We start from the raw sequence: 16,939 nt of genomic DNA on the forward strand, positions 1-16,939 counted from the left end.
CTCTTGAAACTGTTGCTTGGGGTGAGTACAGGGAAAACTGCACTACAAGCATTCTCATGTAAAGAAGGGGGAAAAATCCAGATTAAGGCGGCTCACTATAAAACCGAAAACTACAGATACTCAGAATTTAGCAATAATCAGAAATTTCACTCAGACAAAAATTGCAGTTCTTAACCAGGTAATTACATATGAAGCTTTAAAAATATACAGATATTTGGGCCTCCTTCCTGAAGATTGTGATTCAACAGGTCTGTGGTGAGACCGAAATATCTGTATTTTTTTAAAAAGCATCTGCATTTTTTTAAAAAGCTTGGTGGGTGATTCTGATGCACACCCCTGCAGAAAAAGTTTTTTTAAAATAAGAACTACTGGTATAATTAGTATATTATACATTTACTTGTTAAGTAAAAGATTATTTTAAACTTTATTTTTACTCTAAACATTACTCTTAGAAAGCTTGACATTTTAGAAAAACACAGCTATTTCAAATAACCTCAAATACATTTGAGAATTTAAAATGATATACTTGAGTTTTTAAAAGCTTACCTGAGAACCAGAAACCCCAGATGACTGCACATAATACTGCTGACTCTGTAATTTTGCATACATGGAATACATTGGATCTTCATTCATTAACTTGGTATACAATGAAAGTGCCTCCATCACCTTAACATTAAGTTCTGAGAGTTCTGAATGTTTTCTGAAATATTATACAATAATTTGAAATGTAACTGCTATTTAAATGATAAAATGTTCTAAATAATAAGATACCTAAAGATAGCAAAAAGTGCTATAAGTAGACATTATTAAAAATTTAATCTGATGACAGAAAATATCCTGTATTTTAGTTTCAAGGCAAACAAAACTGTTCAAGGTTTGGGTGCTGTGCTGGGAGAACTCTAGCTCATTGTATTTGAAATATCTAGGTTTCCCTAGTTAAGAACAGAGGGGTCATTTGTGGGTTGTGGCAATGCCACTTAGAGCAAACATGATTACAACAGTTAACCCTTATTTTTAAAAGAGACTTATATACTGAAGGTGACATAAATCCTCACTTTGAAAAAAAAGAAAAGGACAGAAGGGTCTAATTCTAATTCCCACATCTAGCAGAAAAGAAGTGAATGAGAACTGGTTCCTTTGACACAGCTTAGAAACAAAACAAAATACAATGGCAGCTCTACCTCAGTAGGCAGTTTAGGGTCAAACTTCAAGAAAGAAGGTACGCAATGTAGATACAGCACATGTTCCTTTACCTGTCAATATCTTCCAGCTTTTCGTCAATGAGAGGTCCCATCTGGTGACACATTGCTAAGATGACAAGATTTGAAGAAATGTAAGAAAATGCAGCAAAAGAAAGCAAATCTTTGATGAAATTCATATAATTTAAGAAATAAAAGCTCTAATTTGGAGTAACAAAAATTATATTAATTAACCTTAGCCCAGAGAACCCAAGATTTATTTTCTTGGGTATTTAGAAAATTAATACTTTAGATTGATTGTTTTGATCTCAAAATTTTTTAAATATAAGTTTTCATTTTAAAACATTCTAAAATGTTGAATAAAATACTTAATTTGGATAGAAAAGTATAAGAATTTGAATTCTACCAAAGGATTAAACTGCATATAAATGTGAGACTGGGTCATAGAAGAGTGAGAAATGTTAACATTTTTATATCATTCTCAATTTTACTTAAATATAAAACCATTCTAGAATAGAACACTAGATATGCCTCTAATTATTTTTTATTTGCAAGGTAACTGGAAAAGAAGGTTCACCTTCAAGATGCAGTAACTCTGGAAGATCTGGTTGATTATCACTGGGATCTGTACTTTGCAACATGTGCAGCAATTGGTCCATTTTATCCTATAGGAATTAAATAGTTAATACAAAAAGCAACAAATCATTATACAACGTGTTCTCACTTCATTATTAGATAATGGATAGCAAACTTTTGTAATTCATAGGTATAGAGACTCCAATTTTGCTTTTGTATATTTAGTATCTATGAATTCTCTTTAGTACCACATGAAGCTAGAGCCTTGAAAGCTCTTCCTACTTATTTTTGAAACTGTTAGCAGACATTCTCTTACATGAGAAGAAACAGAGCCACATTTAAACTCACAACATGTGAGCTCTTCAATCTCTTATGTCATGCTAGTGGATTTCTGTGTCACTTTGTTGTGGAGCAGCTGCCGCCCTGCCATGCTGACAGGTGTAACTTCTCTCTCAAGACGGCATTACTCATGACTAACAACTCGGTCATTACTTCTCCACCATGGTGAGCACAGCAGCTGTTTAGCAAGGCAAAGCTAAGCTATATTACAGCTGTTCTCCTTTAAGTGGGGCTGAAAAGATTTATTCTACATTTCCTTTCCACCCATGTTTCAATTTGTCATAAAAAGGAGGAGGAGGATTTGTGGTTTCTCCATTCTCCTATGTGGGAAAGGCTGGAAGGCATCTCAAAGCAACGACTCAGACCTATTTCAGTCTCTTTTGTTCTAAGACCAGTGAAAACTAACGAAGCCATCATTACACAAATACATCCATACATTACATAAGTATACATGTATTTATATGTAAGTTTTTAAAAATCAAAATATAGATCTCATGTACCAAAGAATACTACTGTAGAATTACAAACTTTTTTCTATGTGTAGTTCTTATGTGGTCATGCTACTAAATAAAGGTACATGTGGTAAATAATTTAAAGACTACCAATTCTATGCAAAGTAGCTATTTAAACCAAAACAAAACTCTATATTCTGTAGAGAAGGAGAATAGTTTAAGATGAATTAATCACTAGAGAGTGAAAGTGACACAAGTATACAAAAAACTCTTCTAAGTCAAAAAAATCTTATATTTTGAAATGGATACTACTTTTCAACATAGAAGATTCACAATTTTCATTTTAAATACTCTAAAAAAGAAGGCACATGTCAGAAAAGTTTGCCTACAGCAAAAAAAGCGGGGGGTAAAATGAGAGTTAGTGTCAACTAACATGTGGATAATTTTTGCTTTGTTTACAGAAAACTACACCCCATCTGAAACGATCTACTCTCAGAGAAATAAGACCACTAGTCTGACTCCACACGCACTTTCTTCTGTAACGCAATCGGCCAAACGGGACGTTCCCTGAGGCAGGGGGCCCCCTGGCTCTCAGTGCAGTCTTCTACAGTCCGCTCTCGAAGAGGACGCTGCAAACGTGCAGCTCTGGCTCCCCAAAGGAAGGCTACAAATCTGTAAATCCCTTCACATACTTTGAAGAGTACACCTCATTTTTCATCATAAGTTTAAAATATTATAAAGGTTATAACTTTAACCTTTATAAACAGAGCATTAAATAGTGACATTTTAAAAATAAAAGTCACACCTTCTTTTAAAATATATCCAACAAAAATCTCACTACAATAGTGTTTGTAATAGAAAAAAAACAACAAAAAACTGGGAATAACCTAAGCATCCAACAATAGAATAATTAAATCATGATAAATCCACTCTGTGGGATATCAAGCAGGAATTTAAAATAATAAAGCACAACTATATGTACTGACATGGTAAGAATGGGACTAGAGAGGAAGTTTCAAGGAAACTTTGCTTTGTCTTTATTGTTAGAATTTTTCTAACAACAAAATGCACGCATTAATCAAGTAACCGATTTTTTTAAAGAAGACAAGAAAAGTATTTCAACTTCAATGCCAAGCAGGAGCTGCTCTCTTGGAGGAAATCACTTACTTCATCAATAAAGGCTTGCTCCGGCTCGGGCTCTATTGTTTCCACCTGAACATCATCGCTAAATTGTACCGTCTTTTTCTCCGTTTTAACTGTAAAACAGGTAACATTTATCTTTTCCTTATAATAAATTTAAAATTCTATTTTAAAGCACTTTAAGTTTCAAGAGAAAATTTGGGTTTTTCTTATATTCCCTTCAAGCTGAGAGACTCTATGTAAAGAATAATTAGGTGCAGATTTAGGCAATAATGACAGAACATTACTTTATGAACTCTGTCAAGATTTCTTAAGTGTCTCTTCTCAAGATTTTACATTTCCCATAAAAGATATTTCACTAAAAATGAGAGGCATATTTCTGAAACAAAGATTAATCACCTACTATATGTGAGAATTTAGTAAATTAGTGGACAAAAAGCAAAGTTTTACAATCGATAAATGAACTCTGCAATTGAAAATAAATCCTTTTTAAATTACCAGTTTTTTCAAAGAAAAGTCTCGTTTGATAGACTGTGCTATTACAACGTAATGAATTAGAAAATTAGCTATATGGTCTCCAGCACACCACTCAAACTTTTTATCAACAGAACAACATCCAGGGCAGTGGAGAACTTTACAAGTAGCCTTGTCAGGGATCTGAATTCTCCACTAAACTGTAAAATTTTACTTTTTAGTTACGTTATTCTTCACAATGAAAAAGCAGTTATTAAGGGATCTGCCAACCACGGACCAGAAGCACATATTTCTCTTGCTCAACAAAGCAATCTTTAAAAAACATTCAATATAACTAGTAACTCAAATTATATAACTAGTAACTCAAATTAACTAGTAAATATAAGGTTGTGATTAACATAGCAATTAACCTTCTCCAAAATAATAATGGAGAGACACACAGAGCTTTAAAGGAATGAATTTCCTTTCTGGATTCTTCATCCTTGTATCAATGTGGCCAATCAGTATTCATAAAAATATTAAGAATAAAGATGGAAAGGGGGATGGGAAGGGGACAGAATTAAGGAAGGGAAATAACATTTACTAAACTATTAAATCTGCTTAATGGAATATCACATTTCCCCTAATGAATCTTCAATAGAATCCTGTAAGATATGCCCTTTTTTTTTTTTTTTTTGGCTGAGGAAGAGTCACCCTGAGCTAACATCTGTTGCCAATCTTCCTTTATTTTGTATATGAGCCAGCGCCACAGTGTGGCCACTGATGAGTGGCGTAGGTCTGCACCTGGGAACCGCACCCAGGCCACCAAAGTAGAGCGTGCCAAACTTAACCACTAGGCCACTGGGCCTGGCTCGAGATATGCCCATTTTATAAAGGAGGTTAACAGTGGCTTAAAAAGATTATAAACTCTTGCATGGGAGAAAACTAACAGACAGCAGAGCCTGGATTTGAAAGCCACTCTGTCTAGCTCTACTGGCCCACACTACTAGAATCTGGCCTGTGATTTTACCCTGAGAACAAGAAGTCCTATTGCTTCCATATTCTGTGTTGTGTGCTTCTGTATAAAATGGAAATAGTTTAATTTCCAACATAAGGAACATATTTATCCCATTCAAGTCACCATAAAGCAAAATTCTACATACAAAAAGTTTCAGTTGATTTTATTTTCTCATGGGGGAAAAAGAGACACCTGCTATAGATACTTTGGCGTTTTATACCTTGAGCTTTTAACAAGTAGAAATGTAGGATGGGACTGCATTGGCTGCTACACGTAAGAGAACACAGGGTAGACTTCACATCCTAAGAGCTGACCATGCACAAGTTTGCAGTGCTTCTTCTCATAGAGAAATACTAATACTATTAGTATTAGAAAGAGAGAATACTAACACTAATACTATATATGCATCTATGTGTGTGTGTGTATATACACATATAAAATATTATTTATATATATATATAAAAGATACAGTGCTTTCACAGTATCTTACTGCATCTACAAAACAAAAACAAGCTAAGCAGGGCAGGTACTTCTACTTCACACACTGAGTGAAGTGGACTTCTGTTTCGTCTTAAAGAATGATGCCATGAGGATCATGATAGCACTTGTCTTCCAAGCTTGAGAATTGTAACTCCGTTACATAAGCTCTGACGCTCCTGTTTCTCTTTTAGGTGGTACAGGGTGAAACACATGAGAAGAGCTAGAATACTCATTTACAGAGCATTGCTATATGATGAGAAAAAAGATGAGATGGTTACATGATCTACATGAGATCTTGGGTCTCATCTTCAACAGAAGTCCAAGAAAATTCTCTCCTTTCCACCAGCTGATTCAGGAAAAAAATCCAACACTCCCCCCGCAAAAAAACCCAAAGAAACACTACCATCAGCCAAGGTTAAAAGTTGGCACACTACGCAGTGCCATGTAAACAAATTTCTATAACATGTTTTTTTTAAGTTCTAACAAAAAAGAACTCTATTAAACGAACGGGTATCAGGAATCTGTCTCTATAAAAGTGACACAAGACAACCAGGCAATAACTATGAGAGGGCATTGTTTTAGCAGAGATCTGTAATGTCTGGTTTGTTGTTAAAGCCTTCTTTTGAAAGAGAATTTTCTTCTGTTTTTAAAAAAGAGGATCTTATCATTAACATACACACACATAACATTTATTGTATAAATATTTATGTAGTTTGTATTCTGGATAATATTCAGTACTGGGTGCTGTTGAAAATAAAAAGATATAAAACACAAATACCTTTTTCTTAAAATTCTTGTAAACTAAAAAAGATCTAAGCATCTTGTGGTTTATAAGTTTCTTTGATTCCTTCTACCTGACGTTATAGAAAGACGAGATGAGATGAGAAATTTTGCCAGATAACCGTAGCTTACCAACTTATATACAAAAACTCTTAAAATTCTAAACATTTCAATTGCTAATAGAAATCTTTCTAGACTAGAACATAGTTCTGTTTTCTTAAATAGAGGGAGATTATGACAATCTTGATGACTCAAGTTCATCATTATGAAGATGCATTAAAATGCATTATTACGTATAAATATAGTGAATTGTCTACAAATGTTTTGATAAGCTCCTGGAAATTACATCTCTTGCAAGCAGTATGCCTGCCAGTAATATCACTTTCCCTCTTTGGCCCACTCTAGTTTATTTCTCCTGGTCAGCAAAGGTTTGGAAATCAAACAAAACACCGTTTATATGCTTAGTTACGACACCTTCTGTATATCTTACATGAGGACTTAGGAAATCCATTACGCTGTTCAGAGGCCAATGCTTCCAAGTTTGGGGCTAGACACTAAAGAAATGGTTTCAAGGGGCTGGCCTCATGGTCAAGTGGTTAAAGTTTCACACGCTCTACTTCCATGGCCCAGGGTTCGCAGGTTCAGATCCAAGGTGTGGACCTACTCCACTCATCAGCCAGGCTGAGGAGGCATCCCATATACAAAATAGAGGAAGATTGGCACAGGTGTTAGCTCAGGGCCAATCTTCCTCAAGCAGAAAAAAACAAATTCTCTTTGGGGTTACACTTCATTTGTTATACTTTTATCAGCTGATGATGGAGTGACATCAGCAACATGGCCGAGTCAGCTGTTCCCTTTGTCTCTTCCCCTGTTGAACTACAACTAAATGGACATTCACTGACCAATGGAGGAAGCCCACCCAGCACTACAGGACACCTGAGAGACACAGACAACTGGTACACCTGAGGGTGGATGGACTGGCGCCTAGGAAGTGGCAGAGATAGGTGAGCCTGCCCTGCTCTCCCCTGGTAGCCCTATGCATGCACATGAATGCTTTCCAGCCTGGTGCAAGTGCCCCAAAAGTGGGAACACACACCAGGGTGACCATAGGAAGTGGTACCCGTTGGCCTGAGCTCATGATCGCTCTCCCAGCGAGGAGAGGGAGCCCACCATATCCCTGTGCCACCAAGGAGCAGCCCTAGCTCAGTCTGATGAGGAAGCCCCACCTACCAAACACAGCGGCCCCACAGACTGTAAACAGAGACCGCAACTGATCAACACACTGGGGCAAGCACACCCCAGGCCCAAGCAAGCACTCATAGTGCTGCTGAGCCCCAAAAGACGGAACGTGTCCCAAGAAGCTGTGGGTAAAGGCAGCAGCAGCATTGAGCCCACCTGGTTCACTTTCCTGACAGGGATAGGAACTCACTGTGCCCCTGTGTGGCCAAGGAACAGCCCTAGCTCAGGTCCCAGGAAGGAAGCCCCACCTGCCAAGCACAGCAGTCTGAAACCTCAAGCAGAGATGGCAGCAGATCTACATGCTGGGGCAAACACAGCCCAGGCCCACACACGCTCATAGTGCAGCTGAGCCTCCAAAGAGGGAATGTGTCCGGGCAGCTGCGGGAAGAGGCACAGCAGCTTTGAGCTGGCTTGGTTCACCTTCCTGGTGGGGAGGGAGAGCCCATAGTGCCGCTGAGGTGCCAAGGAGTGGCCCTAGCCCAGAGTGGAGGCCCCGCCTGCCAAGCACAGCAGCCCCACGGACCTCAAGCAGAGACTGCAGCAGATCCACAGCCGGGGCAAACATAGCCCAGGACTGTGCACAAGTGCTCGTAGTGCTGCTGAGCCCCGCAAGAGGGACATGTCCTGGGTGGCTGTGGGAAGAGGCAGGGGTAGCTTTGAGCCTGCTGGTGATCACTTTCCTGGCAGGGAGGGGGAGCCCATAGTGCCCCTGAGAGACCAAAGAGTGGCCCTAGCTCAGTCCAGAAAGGAAGCCCCACCTACCAAGGACAGTCAACACAAGCATCTGAAAGCACCTCAGGCTGGGGCAAGCACTCAAAACCCTACAGCTTCCAGCAGACAGGGTGGGGCCAGAAACTCTGTTCCTGCTTCCCCCAGGGGTAAAAGGTAGAATCTGTGTCCTAAGAATACCACAAATGCCCCGACAAGAGATTAACTCGTCAAGCACCATGAGAAACTGCAGCAACAATTCAGGCCAGAACAAAAACGACAATTCTCCAAAAACCAACCCTGAAGACACAGAAATTTACGACCTAAATGACAGAGAATTCAAAATAGCCGTCATAAGGAAACTCAACGACTTACAAGAAAACACAGAAGGACGAGCCAAGAAGCTCAGCAATAAAATGAATCTCTTCACCAAAGAGACTGAAACTATAAAAAAAAAAAATCAAGCAAAAATTTTGGATATGAAAAACACAATTAATGAGATAAAAAATAACCTAGAATCATTAAGAAATATAACTGGTCTTATGGAAGAAAGAATTAGTCTTTTGGAGGATAAAAATGTAGAAATTTTACAGGTGGAGGAGACAGAACTAAGATTTTTAAAAAATGAAGGAATTCTTTGAGAAATATCCAACTTAATTAGGAAAAGCAACATCAGGATTACAGGTATTCCAGAGGGAGAAGGGGGGAGAAAGTAGCAGAGAGGTTTATTCAAAGAAATAATTGCTGAGAACTTCCCAAACCTGGGGATGGTTCCGGATTTACAAGTAAATGAAGCTAACAGAATGCCCAACTTCACCAATGCTAAAAGACTTTCTCCAAGGAATATAACAGTAAAAATGGCAAAAGTTAATGACAAAGAAAAAATATTAGGAGCAGCAAGGCAGAAGAAAATAACCTACAAAGGAACCACTATCAGGCTTTCAGTGGATTTCTTGGCAGAAACCCTACAGGCTAGGAAAGAATGGAATGATACATTCAAAATACTGAAGGACAAAAACTTTCAGCCAAGAATATTCTATCCAGCAAAATTTTCCTTCAGATACGATGGAGAAATAAAAGCTTTCCCAGATAAACAAAAGCGGAGAGAGTTCATCGCCACCAGATCTCCCCTACAAGAAACAGAGATGTCCTCACCCCAGCAACAAAAAGGCAAAAGTCTATGAAGCCTGAGCAAAGAGATAAATAGACAGACTTGATCAGAAACCTGCAGCTCTCTACCAGAACAGGGAGGCAAAGACTCAATTACAACTTAAAAGAGAAAGGGAAAGAAAGCATCAAAAGTAATGATAAACACTTCAACTTAGTTACAAACTCACAAAATTAAAAACAGAACAATTTGTAACAGCAATCATTCAGAAGGGGAGAGGAACGGGAAGGACCCTGCTTAGGTTAACGGAGATGAGACGCTATGAGGAAATGGACTATCTCATCTCCAATATCTTTCACACAATCCTCATGGTAATCACTAAACAAAAAGTCAGAGCAGAGGCACAATTCACAAAAAGAGAGAAAACTGAGGGATGCCCCTCAGAAAAGCACCAAAATGAAATGGCAGTCAGAAATACAAAGGAAGAGAAACAATGGAAACATAGAACAACCAGAAAACAAGAGATAAAATGGCAGCATTAAGCCCTCATATATCAATAATCACTCTAAATGTAAATGGATTGAATTCTCTGATCAAAACACAGAGAGTAGCTGGATGGATTAAAAAACAAGACCCAACAATATGCTGCCTCCAGGAAACATACCTCAGCTCCAAAGACAAACATAGGCTCAGTGTGAAGGGATGGAAGACAATACTCCAAGCTAATGGCCAACAAAAGAAAGAACGTGTTGTCATACTTCTATCAGACAAAGCAGACTTCAAGTTAAAAAGGACAATGAAGGACAGAGGGGCAGTATATAATGATAAAAGGACACTCCACTAAGAGGACATAACACTTATTAAAATATATGTGTGTAACACAGGGGCACCAAAGTACATAAAGCAATTATTAATAGACCTAAAGGGAGAAATTAACAGCAACACAATAATAGTAGGGGAGCTCAACACCTCACTTACATCAATGGACAGATCATCCAGACAAAAAGTCAAGAAGGAAATAGTAGATTTAAATGAAACACTTGATCAGATGGTCTTAATAGATATACAGAGAGCATTCCATCCAAAAACAGCAGAATACACATTCTTCTCAAGTGCACATGGATCATTCTCAAATATAGACCATATGTTGGGAAACAAGGCAAGCCTCAATAAATTTAAGAAGATTGAAATCATCCCAACCATCTTTTCTGACACCAATGCTATGAAGCTAGAAATCAATCACAAGAACAAAACTGGGAAAGTCAGAAATATGTGGAGACTAAACAACATGCTATTGAACAACCATTGATCACTGAAGAAATCAACCGATGATAATGAAAATATATAATGCATAAACTCCAGAACACTTCTTAATCTGCATTTTTACAATGATACACATATACACATACATATATATCGCTCTCTTTTTTTAAAGAAAAGTCCATAGTCTGTCTAAAAATAATCTTGGTAGACAGATGATTTCAATTCTTAGATAATTAGATGATTTCTGGTAAATAATCTACTGACCAAAGAGCAGCAATTTTACCTTGGAGGCACTGACATCTGAGAATCCCTGCTCCAGAAAGGTGAATTTACTCAACTTTCATTAAAAGAGGATTATGGATTATCATCCACTGACAGATTAGAAAATACTTACTCATTTCTGGTTCAGCAGTGAGATCAGCAGTCACAAAATTAGAGGGAAATAACCCCATGCCTTGATGGGTTTCACCTTTCCACCAGTTGGGATCACTATGAGGAACAAAAAAGAACGCTTTCCTATAATAGATTATTTCTATAAATCTTTACCTTTTACAGTGTTTAACTTACATTATTACCAGATTTGAATCCCACAACAGATCCATAAAGGAGGAAAAAAATGTATTGTTATTACAAATAAGAGGTGAGGCCTTGGAGAAGATAAGCTATTAAACACAGAGTCCTTTATCTTTTGGAAGCCTGGTGAACACTCTGAGGATCTAATATACGGCTCTGAACTCTCTCCCAGAAAAAGGGGTCCCCACACTTAAAAACAGTCAACCTCAGGTGGTCCATGGACTCCAGTCTAAGAATCCTTTGTAATAAGTACATAGTAGACTCTTAATTCACATCTCCATTCCTAAATCAGTGCTCTTTCTCATACATATCAGCAAATTTTCCCCCCACAGGAGAACACATATTACAGATGACACCATTTATAGCATAAAACGTTCACAAGGAACACACTCTCAGGTGTACACCCATGTTCACCACTGTATCCTCAGTGCCTAGGACAAGGAAAGCTAGCAAGCTCTCAATAAACATTTCCTAAATGAATGACCAACGTTTTGTGCAATTTCCAACTAACCAACTCAAACTTTACTGCATTTTCTTCCACTCAAGAAAATATATTAGACTATAACTGAGATACTATAGAAATAATCTTAAATCTATTTGAATTATTTTTTAAAACCACTTACAAATTTCAGTACTTCTTTATCAAGTAAACATAAAGCTACATAGTAAAAAAAACCAATGCACTGTATCACCTCCCCTATGATTAGGTAAAGGTATATAATTCCATGTAAAATGAATTTGTTCCACACAGATATACTATTCTCTGTAAATAAGTAAATTCAATATATTATGTGTTTCTTACAAATTCCATAAATACACAGACGTATTCAGCATATTTTCTAAAATCTTAACTTTTTTACTAATTTAACAACATACATTATTAGATGAAACCAAAAATAAATAAACTAGGCCTCCAAAACAAATAAAAACTAAATAATAGATAAAAAGGAATTAAACTACAAAATAAGAATCTAGACAGTACGACACAAGCAAAGCAACCAAGTGTAATACAGAGAATATATCTGTGCCAATATTTTTTTTTATTACATTTGGTAAAGGCATTCAACAGGAATAACATGAAACACAAAAGTAGTAAGTTATATATTTTCATAAGAATGTTTAATTTAATAGTAAGCATCACCTGTCATCAAGAATGGTAATAATTTCTCCAGCTTTAAAAGTAAGTTCATTATCTTCAGCAGCTTCAAAGTCATATATGGCACGAACTTTTCGGCCTTCGTGGTGGTGATTAGTTAAGAGATTGGATGTGCTCGGATACAGGCTGGACACGGTGGTTGACTGCTGCCTTTGTTCCTTCAGGGACAACTCAATAGCTGGAAAATAATGGGTTCAAAAGAACAAAACTGTTAATATATCCAATAATCCAAAGGAGTAGAAAAAGATATCTGAAGGTGTTCTTCTTTCAACAGCATAGCTGGACTAGGACATACCCTATACTGAACAAAAACCATTTCATCAATTCTCTTCATTCATTCACAACTGAAAGTTTAAAAAATAAATAAACACAAAAACTGAACAGCATGACGACTATTTTTACTCAATGGATACAACAAATTATTCCAGATAATAAAACGATATAAACTCTTAGATCCATTTTTTAAAATTTAGCTGCAGATATTTTATATTTTCTTTCATATTTTCAATGTATTTCTATAGCTTCAGTTTGCAAAATAATCATCAAAATCATCTGGGAAGTCAAGAATCTCCAGCCTCTTACTAAATCAGAGCCTCAAAGTCAGCATCTGTATTTTATTGCTCCAAAGGTAACTCTTACATACTCAAAGAACTGAAATGTGGAAATAACCACAGTAAAGTGCCTCCTAACAGAATCCCCAAAACAGATTTCAAATATGTCTCCTCTATCTCCTCCCCCAGTGCAGGCCATCACATGTGTCACTCAGGTTTGGCAATGTAATCTTAACAGACTGATTTACCCTGCTTTCAACTCAACTTGTAACCTCTTTTTCCTTTCCACCTCTGTTCCAGATCGATAAAACCTAATGGGAAAACAAAACTTTAAAACTCTCGTAAGAAAATACAGGAAAATATCTTTTAGCATCTAAGGATAGGGGAAAATATCTTAAGACATAAAAAAGCAAAATTCATAACAGAAAAGCAAAAATTTTGATATCAAAATGTAAAACTTCTGTTTAATAAAATACACCATTATCAAAGTTAAAGTATAAGCCAAAAACCAAAAGCACATATCTACAAGAGATATAACAGGCAAAAGATTAACATCCGAAATAAAGACTTTCTATATATTATTTTTTCTTTAAAAAAACGACAGTAGAAAAAGAAAGACAATCAGAACGGCTAATAAATGTACAAAAACAGATTAAACCTCACTAGTAATATAGGAAAGAAAAGTTAAAATAATTGGACATCATTTTGAACCTACCAGATTCACAAAAAAATAAACTCTGAAAATAACCAAATGTTGTCTAGAGATTAAAAATAATAATAATAAGAGCTTTCCTACATTGCTGATGGAAGAGGAAATAATACAACTATTTAGCAAAGTTAAAGAGGTACCTACCCCATGAGTCAACAATACCACTGTTAGTCACACAAAATAGTCACACACACATATATATATATACGTACACACATACAAGAAAACACATACAACAATACTCAATGCAGCATACTTGTTAAAGTAAAAAAAAAAATTAGAAAACCCCAATGTCCATCAGTGGGAGGATAGATAAATTACAGCATATATTTATTATTAGTGCATGGGAATATTATACAGCAGTTAAAACAAATAAACTTGATTTATGTGTCTCATTATCAATAGATCTCAAACATACTGCTGCGCAAAAAAACCAAGTTGTAGATGGCACCTGGAGTATACCATTTACGAAAAAAGACTCTGTTGGACACAAAAGTATTTGGTTTTGTTTATGGATATACAGTATAGATAGTATAGTAAAAATATTATAAAACCATAGACTGAAAGGACACATATGATAGTAGCTGCCTTGGAAGAGGAGAGGAAAGAAATCAAACTGTGGAGGGGAACGAAGTAGAGTTCAGCTTTAGCTATGAAGTCCTATTCTTTTATTTTTAAATATCTCAAGGATAAAAATATTAAGTAACAGACTTTTATCTTCTCACCATCAGGGACTTAAAAACGTACCTTTTGCTAAATCTTCTTCTTCTTTTTTGTTAGCCACAGCACCAGGATCCTTGGCTACCAGAGCTGGGCTTGCTTTCGCTTGTTCTGCAGCCTAACAGAAAAAAAGGAACACACCATCGGAGGGTTGTTCTCAATCTTCCTACCAACCTAATCTAAGAACTTGCAAGACTTTCTCATCAATCGACCACAGACTTTGGAAAAAGAAAGAAATTCAAACTGGAGCAGCCTCCACTTTGAAAGGAGGAGAAGAGTTAGAACTGGAGAAGACAGACTGAGAGTAACTGCATGACAGGGCAGGCAGCCTAACCACACTCTCAGATTTGTGAAAAGCAGTTCAACTAAAAGCAGACAGGATGCAAACAAGAGAAGAAAAACCAGAGGAGATTTAAAAACTTTTAGAAAAATTCTAAAACCAGAAAAGGAGTTGAGAGAGGGAAAGAGATGACTATTTTAAAAACAAATAGTTTTTGAAAGTTTAAAGTATCTATTCAAGAGTTATACTTTATCGCTTCCTTGCAGATCAAAAGTCAGGATGTTATCTTTAGGAACCTAGATTTATATCTAATAATATAAATGCTCATAAGACTAGACTATTTTGTAAACCAAAATACAAGTCATTAACTCTGACAATATATTACTGTCCAGCTTAAACATATTTTGTAAATAAGGTAGTATATAAGTAAATAAATACATAAACTGATTCACGCTTACGGAATTACAAGCTTCTAGGCCTCTTAGTTTCCGCATGGCAATCAAGGCAAATCAGACTCCAGCCTATCTAACCAGCCTCATTTTTCAATCATTCTATCAGTTACCACATATGTATATATACTGGTACTTTCCCACCTCTGACACACGTTTGCTTCTACTTATAATGTCCTCCTCTCGGGCTCCTTTTGCTCCATCCACATTTTTTCCTATTGAGTTTCAACTCACTAGTCAGTAAACAGCTAAAGCACCATTTTCTCAAGGAAACATTCCTAAATCCCTTAATTAAGCATTCCTTCTTCTGTGTTCCTCTCCTAACACTTTCAAACAAGGTTCTATGAAATGGGTTGGTAAGAATGCAAGTTGCAGAGTCAGGAAAACATGGGTTCAAATCCAAGATCCACCACTTTCTAATGTATAACCTTGGGTACGTTAACCTCTTTGCACCTCAAGTTCCTCATCTACAAATGAGAATGAGAGCACCTACACATCATACAGTATATCGAGAGGATTAAATTAACACATGTAGCTTCCAAAGTCAGACAGGAAGGGGGTCATTCAGGGTTTAAAACAAAAAGCATAACACTGTCTCCTGGGATTTACAATGTATATAGAGGTAAGGTATGTCATACATGTGACAACTACAGCATAAAGGGTGCTGAAGCAGGGAGTCAAGAAACCACATACAGCTGCAAGCTTTCTACACTGGCATGAAATAATACAACATTAACTCAAAACAGATAGTGAAAAGTTACAAATGGATACTGTAATTCCAGAGCAACCAGTAAAAAAAAACCATAATTCTAAAAAATATTCTAATTACCACATGTTCAGCACTTAGAACAGTGCCTGGCACATAAAGGCAAGCAATAAATCTCAGCTTCTATTATAATTATCTGCTTACACGTCTGTCTCCACAACCAGACTATATGCTCCTTGAGGGTATTTGAGCCTAAATATTACAAGCAATCAAAAAATGATTGTTGAGCAAATTAAAGGCAAAATGTTCAACATCATAGTAAAATACAGTTCTATATTCTTCACTTAGTATATTTTAAATTGTCAAACAAATGCACAAGGCATTTATTTTTAGAAAAGCTGATTAGAGAAAAGCTGTTTGTAGTTCACGGAATAGATCTTTAAGCACCCTCAACACTGATCCCCCTCTAGTTGTAATCTTCTTTAGACAATGTTTCAATCATCATGCACCTCTGAAAATTGAAGGCATGTTTGGTCAGAGGTAACCTTTTTCTTTACATATGAAATTTTCTTCATAACTTGCTGAATTTCACAAAATAGACATATTGATCTTTTGTGGTCTGTGAAGGAATCTCTAGCAGTCAAGAAGGAAGTACAGAAACAAGCTATATTCAGCCCTACATTCCCGCACTGCACACTTTTCAAAGTTCTTTCTATTATCAGGTTCCAAGTGTGGCAATGACACTTGCCTTATTAGCGAGTCAAATACAGCAGCAGTGCTAACGTTACTTTTCTCTCTCTGTCTAAAGTTAGTACCAAAGGAAGCACAGCAGCACAAGTTGGTGACTAATGTATGACTTCTCTTCATATTTTTATATTATTTGCTTCCGTACTTGAATGAAAAAATATACTTAAAAGATCCTTATATTTTCAGAGGCTTTTGTTAAGTATGCTAACAAAGACCTAGACTGATGAAAATGTAGTAATGACTAAAGCAACTAAGTGACTTTAAAATCTAGAGGGACTTCTGCAGTTGATCCT

The 16,939-nt window shown here is 36.6% G+C and overlaps 1 protein-coding gene across 4 annotated transcripts in view; it reads right to left on the reverse strand.

Moving 5' to 3' along the window:
- Nucleotides 1–16,939, reverse strand: part of STAM (signal transducing adaptor molecule) — a 74,609-nt gene that overhangs the window by 10,172 nt on the left and 47,498 nt on the right. For all 4 annotated transcript variants that reach the window (XM_070601347.1, XM_070601349.1, XM_070601348.1 and 1 more), the window contains 7 exons: nucleotides 14,492–14,582; nucleotides 12,470–12,662; nucleotides 11,150–11,244; nucleotides 3,734–3,822; nucleotides 1,777–1,864; nucleotides 1,254–1,308; nucleotides 547–700 (listed from right to left, as the gene is read on the reverse strand). In XM_070601347.1, the coding sequence (XP_070457448.1) occupies nucleotides 547–700; nucleotides 1,254–1,308; nucleotides 1,777–1,864; nucleotides 3,734–3,822; nucleotides 11,150–11,244; nucleotides 12,470–12,662; nucleotides 14,492–14,582 (765 nt within the window). The remainder of the gene's footprint in view (nucleotides 1–546; nucleotides 701–1,253; nucleotides 1,309–1,776; nucleotides 1,865–3,733; nucleotides 3,823–11,149; nucleotides 11,245–12,469; nucleotides 12,663–14,491; nucleotides 14,583–16,939) is intronic.

The sequence above is a fragment of the Equus przewalskii genome, chromosome 30, assembly GCF_037783145.1.
Source record: "Equus przewalskii isolate Varuska chromosome 30, EquPr2, whole genome shotgun sequence".
NCBI classification, from domain to species: Eukaryota; Metazoa; Chordata; class Mammalia; order Perissodactyla; family Equidae; genus Equus; species Equus przewalskii.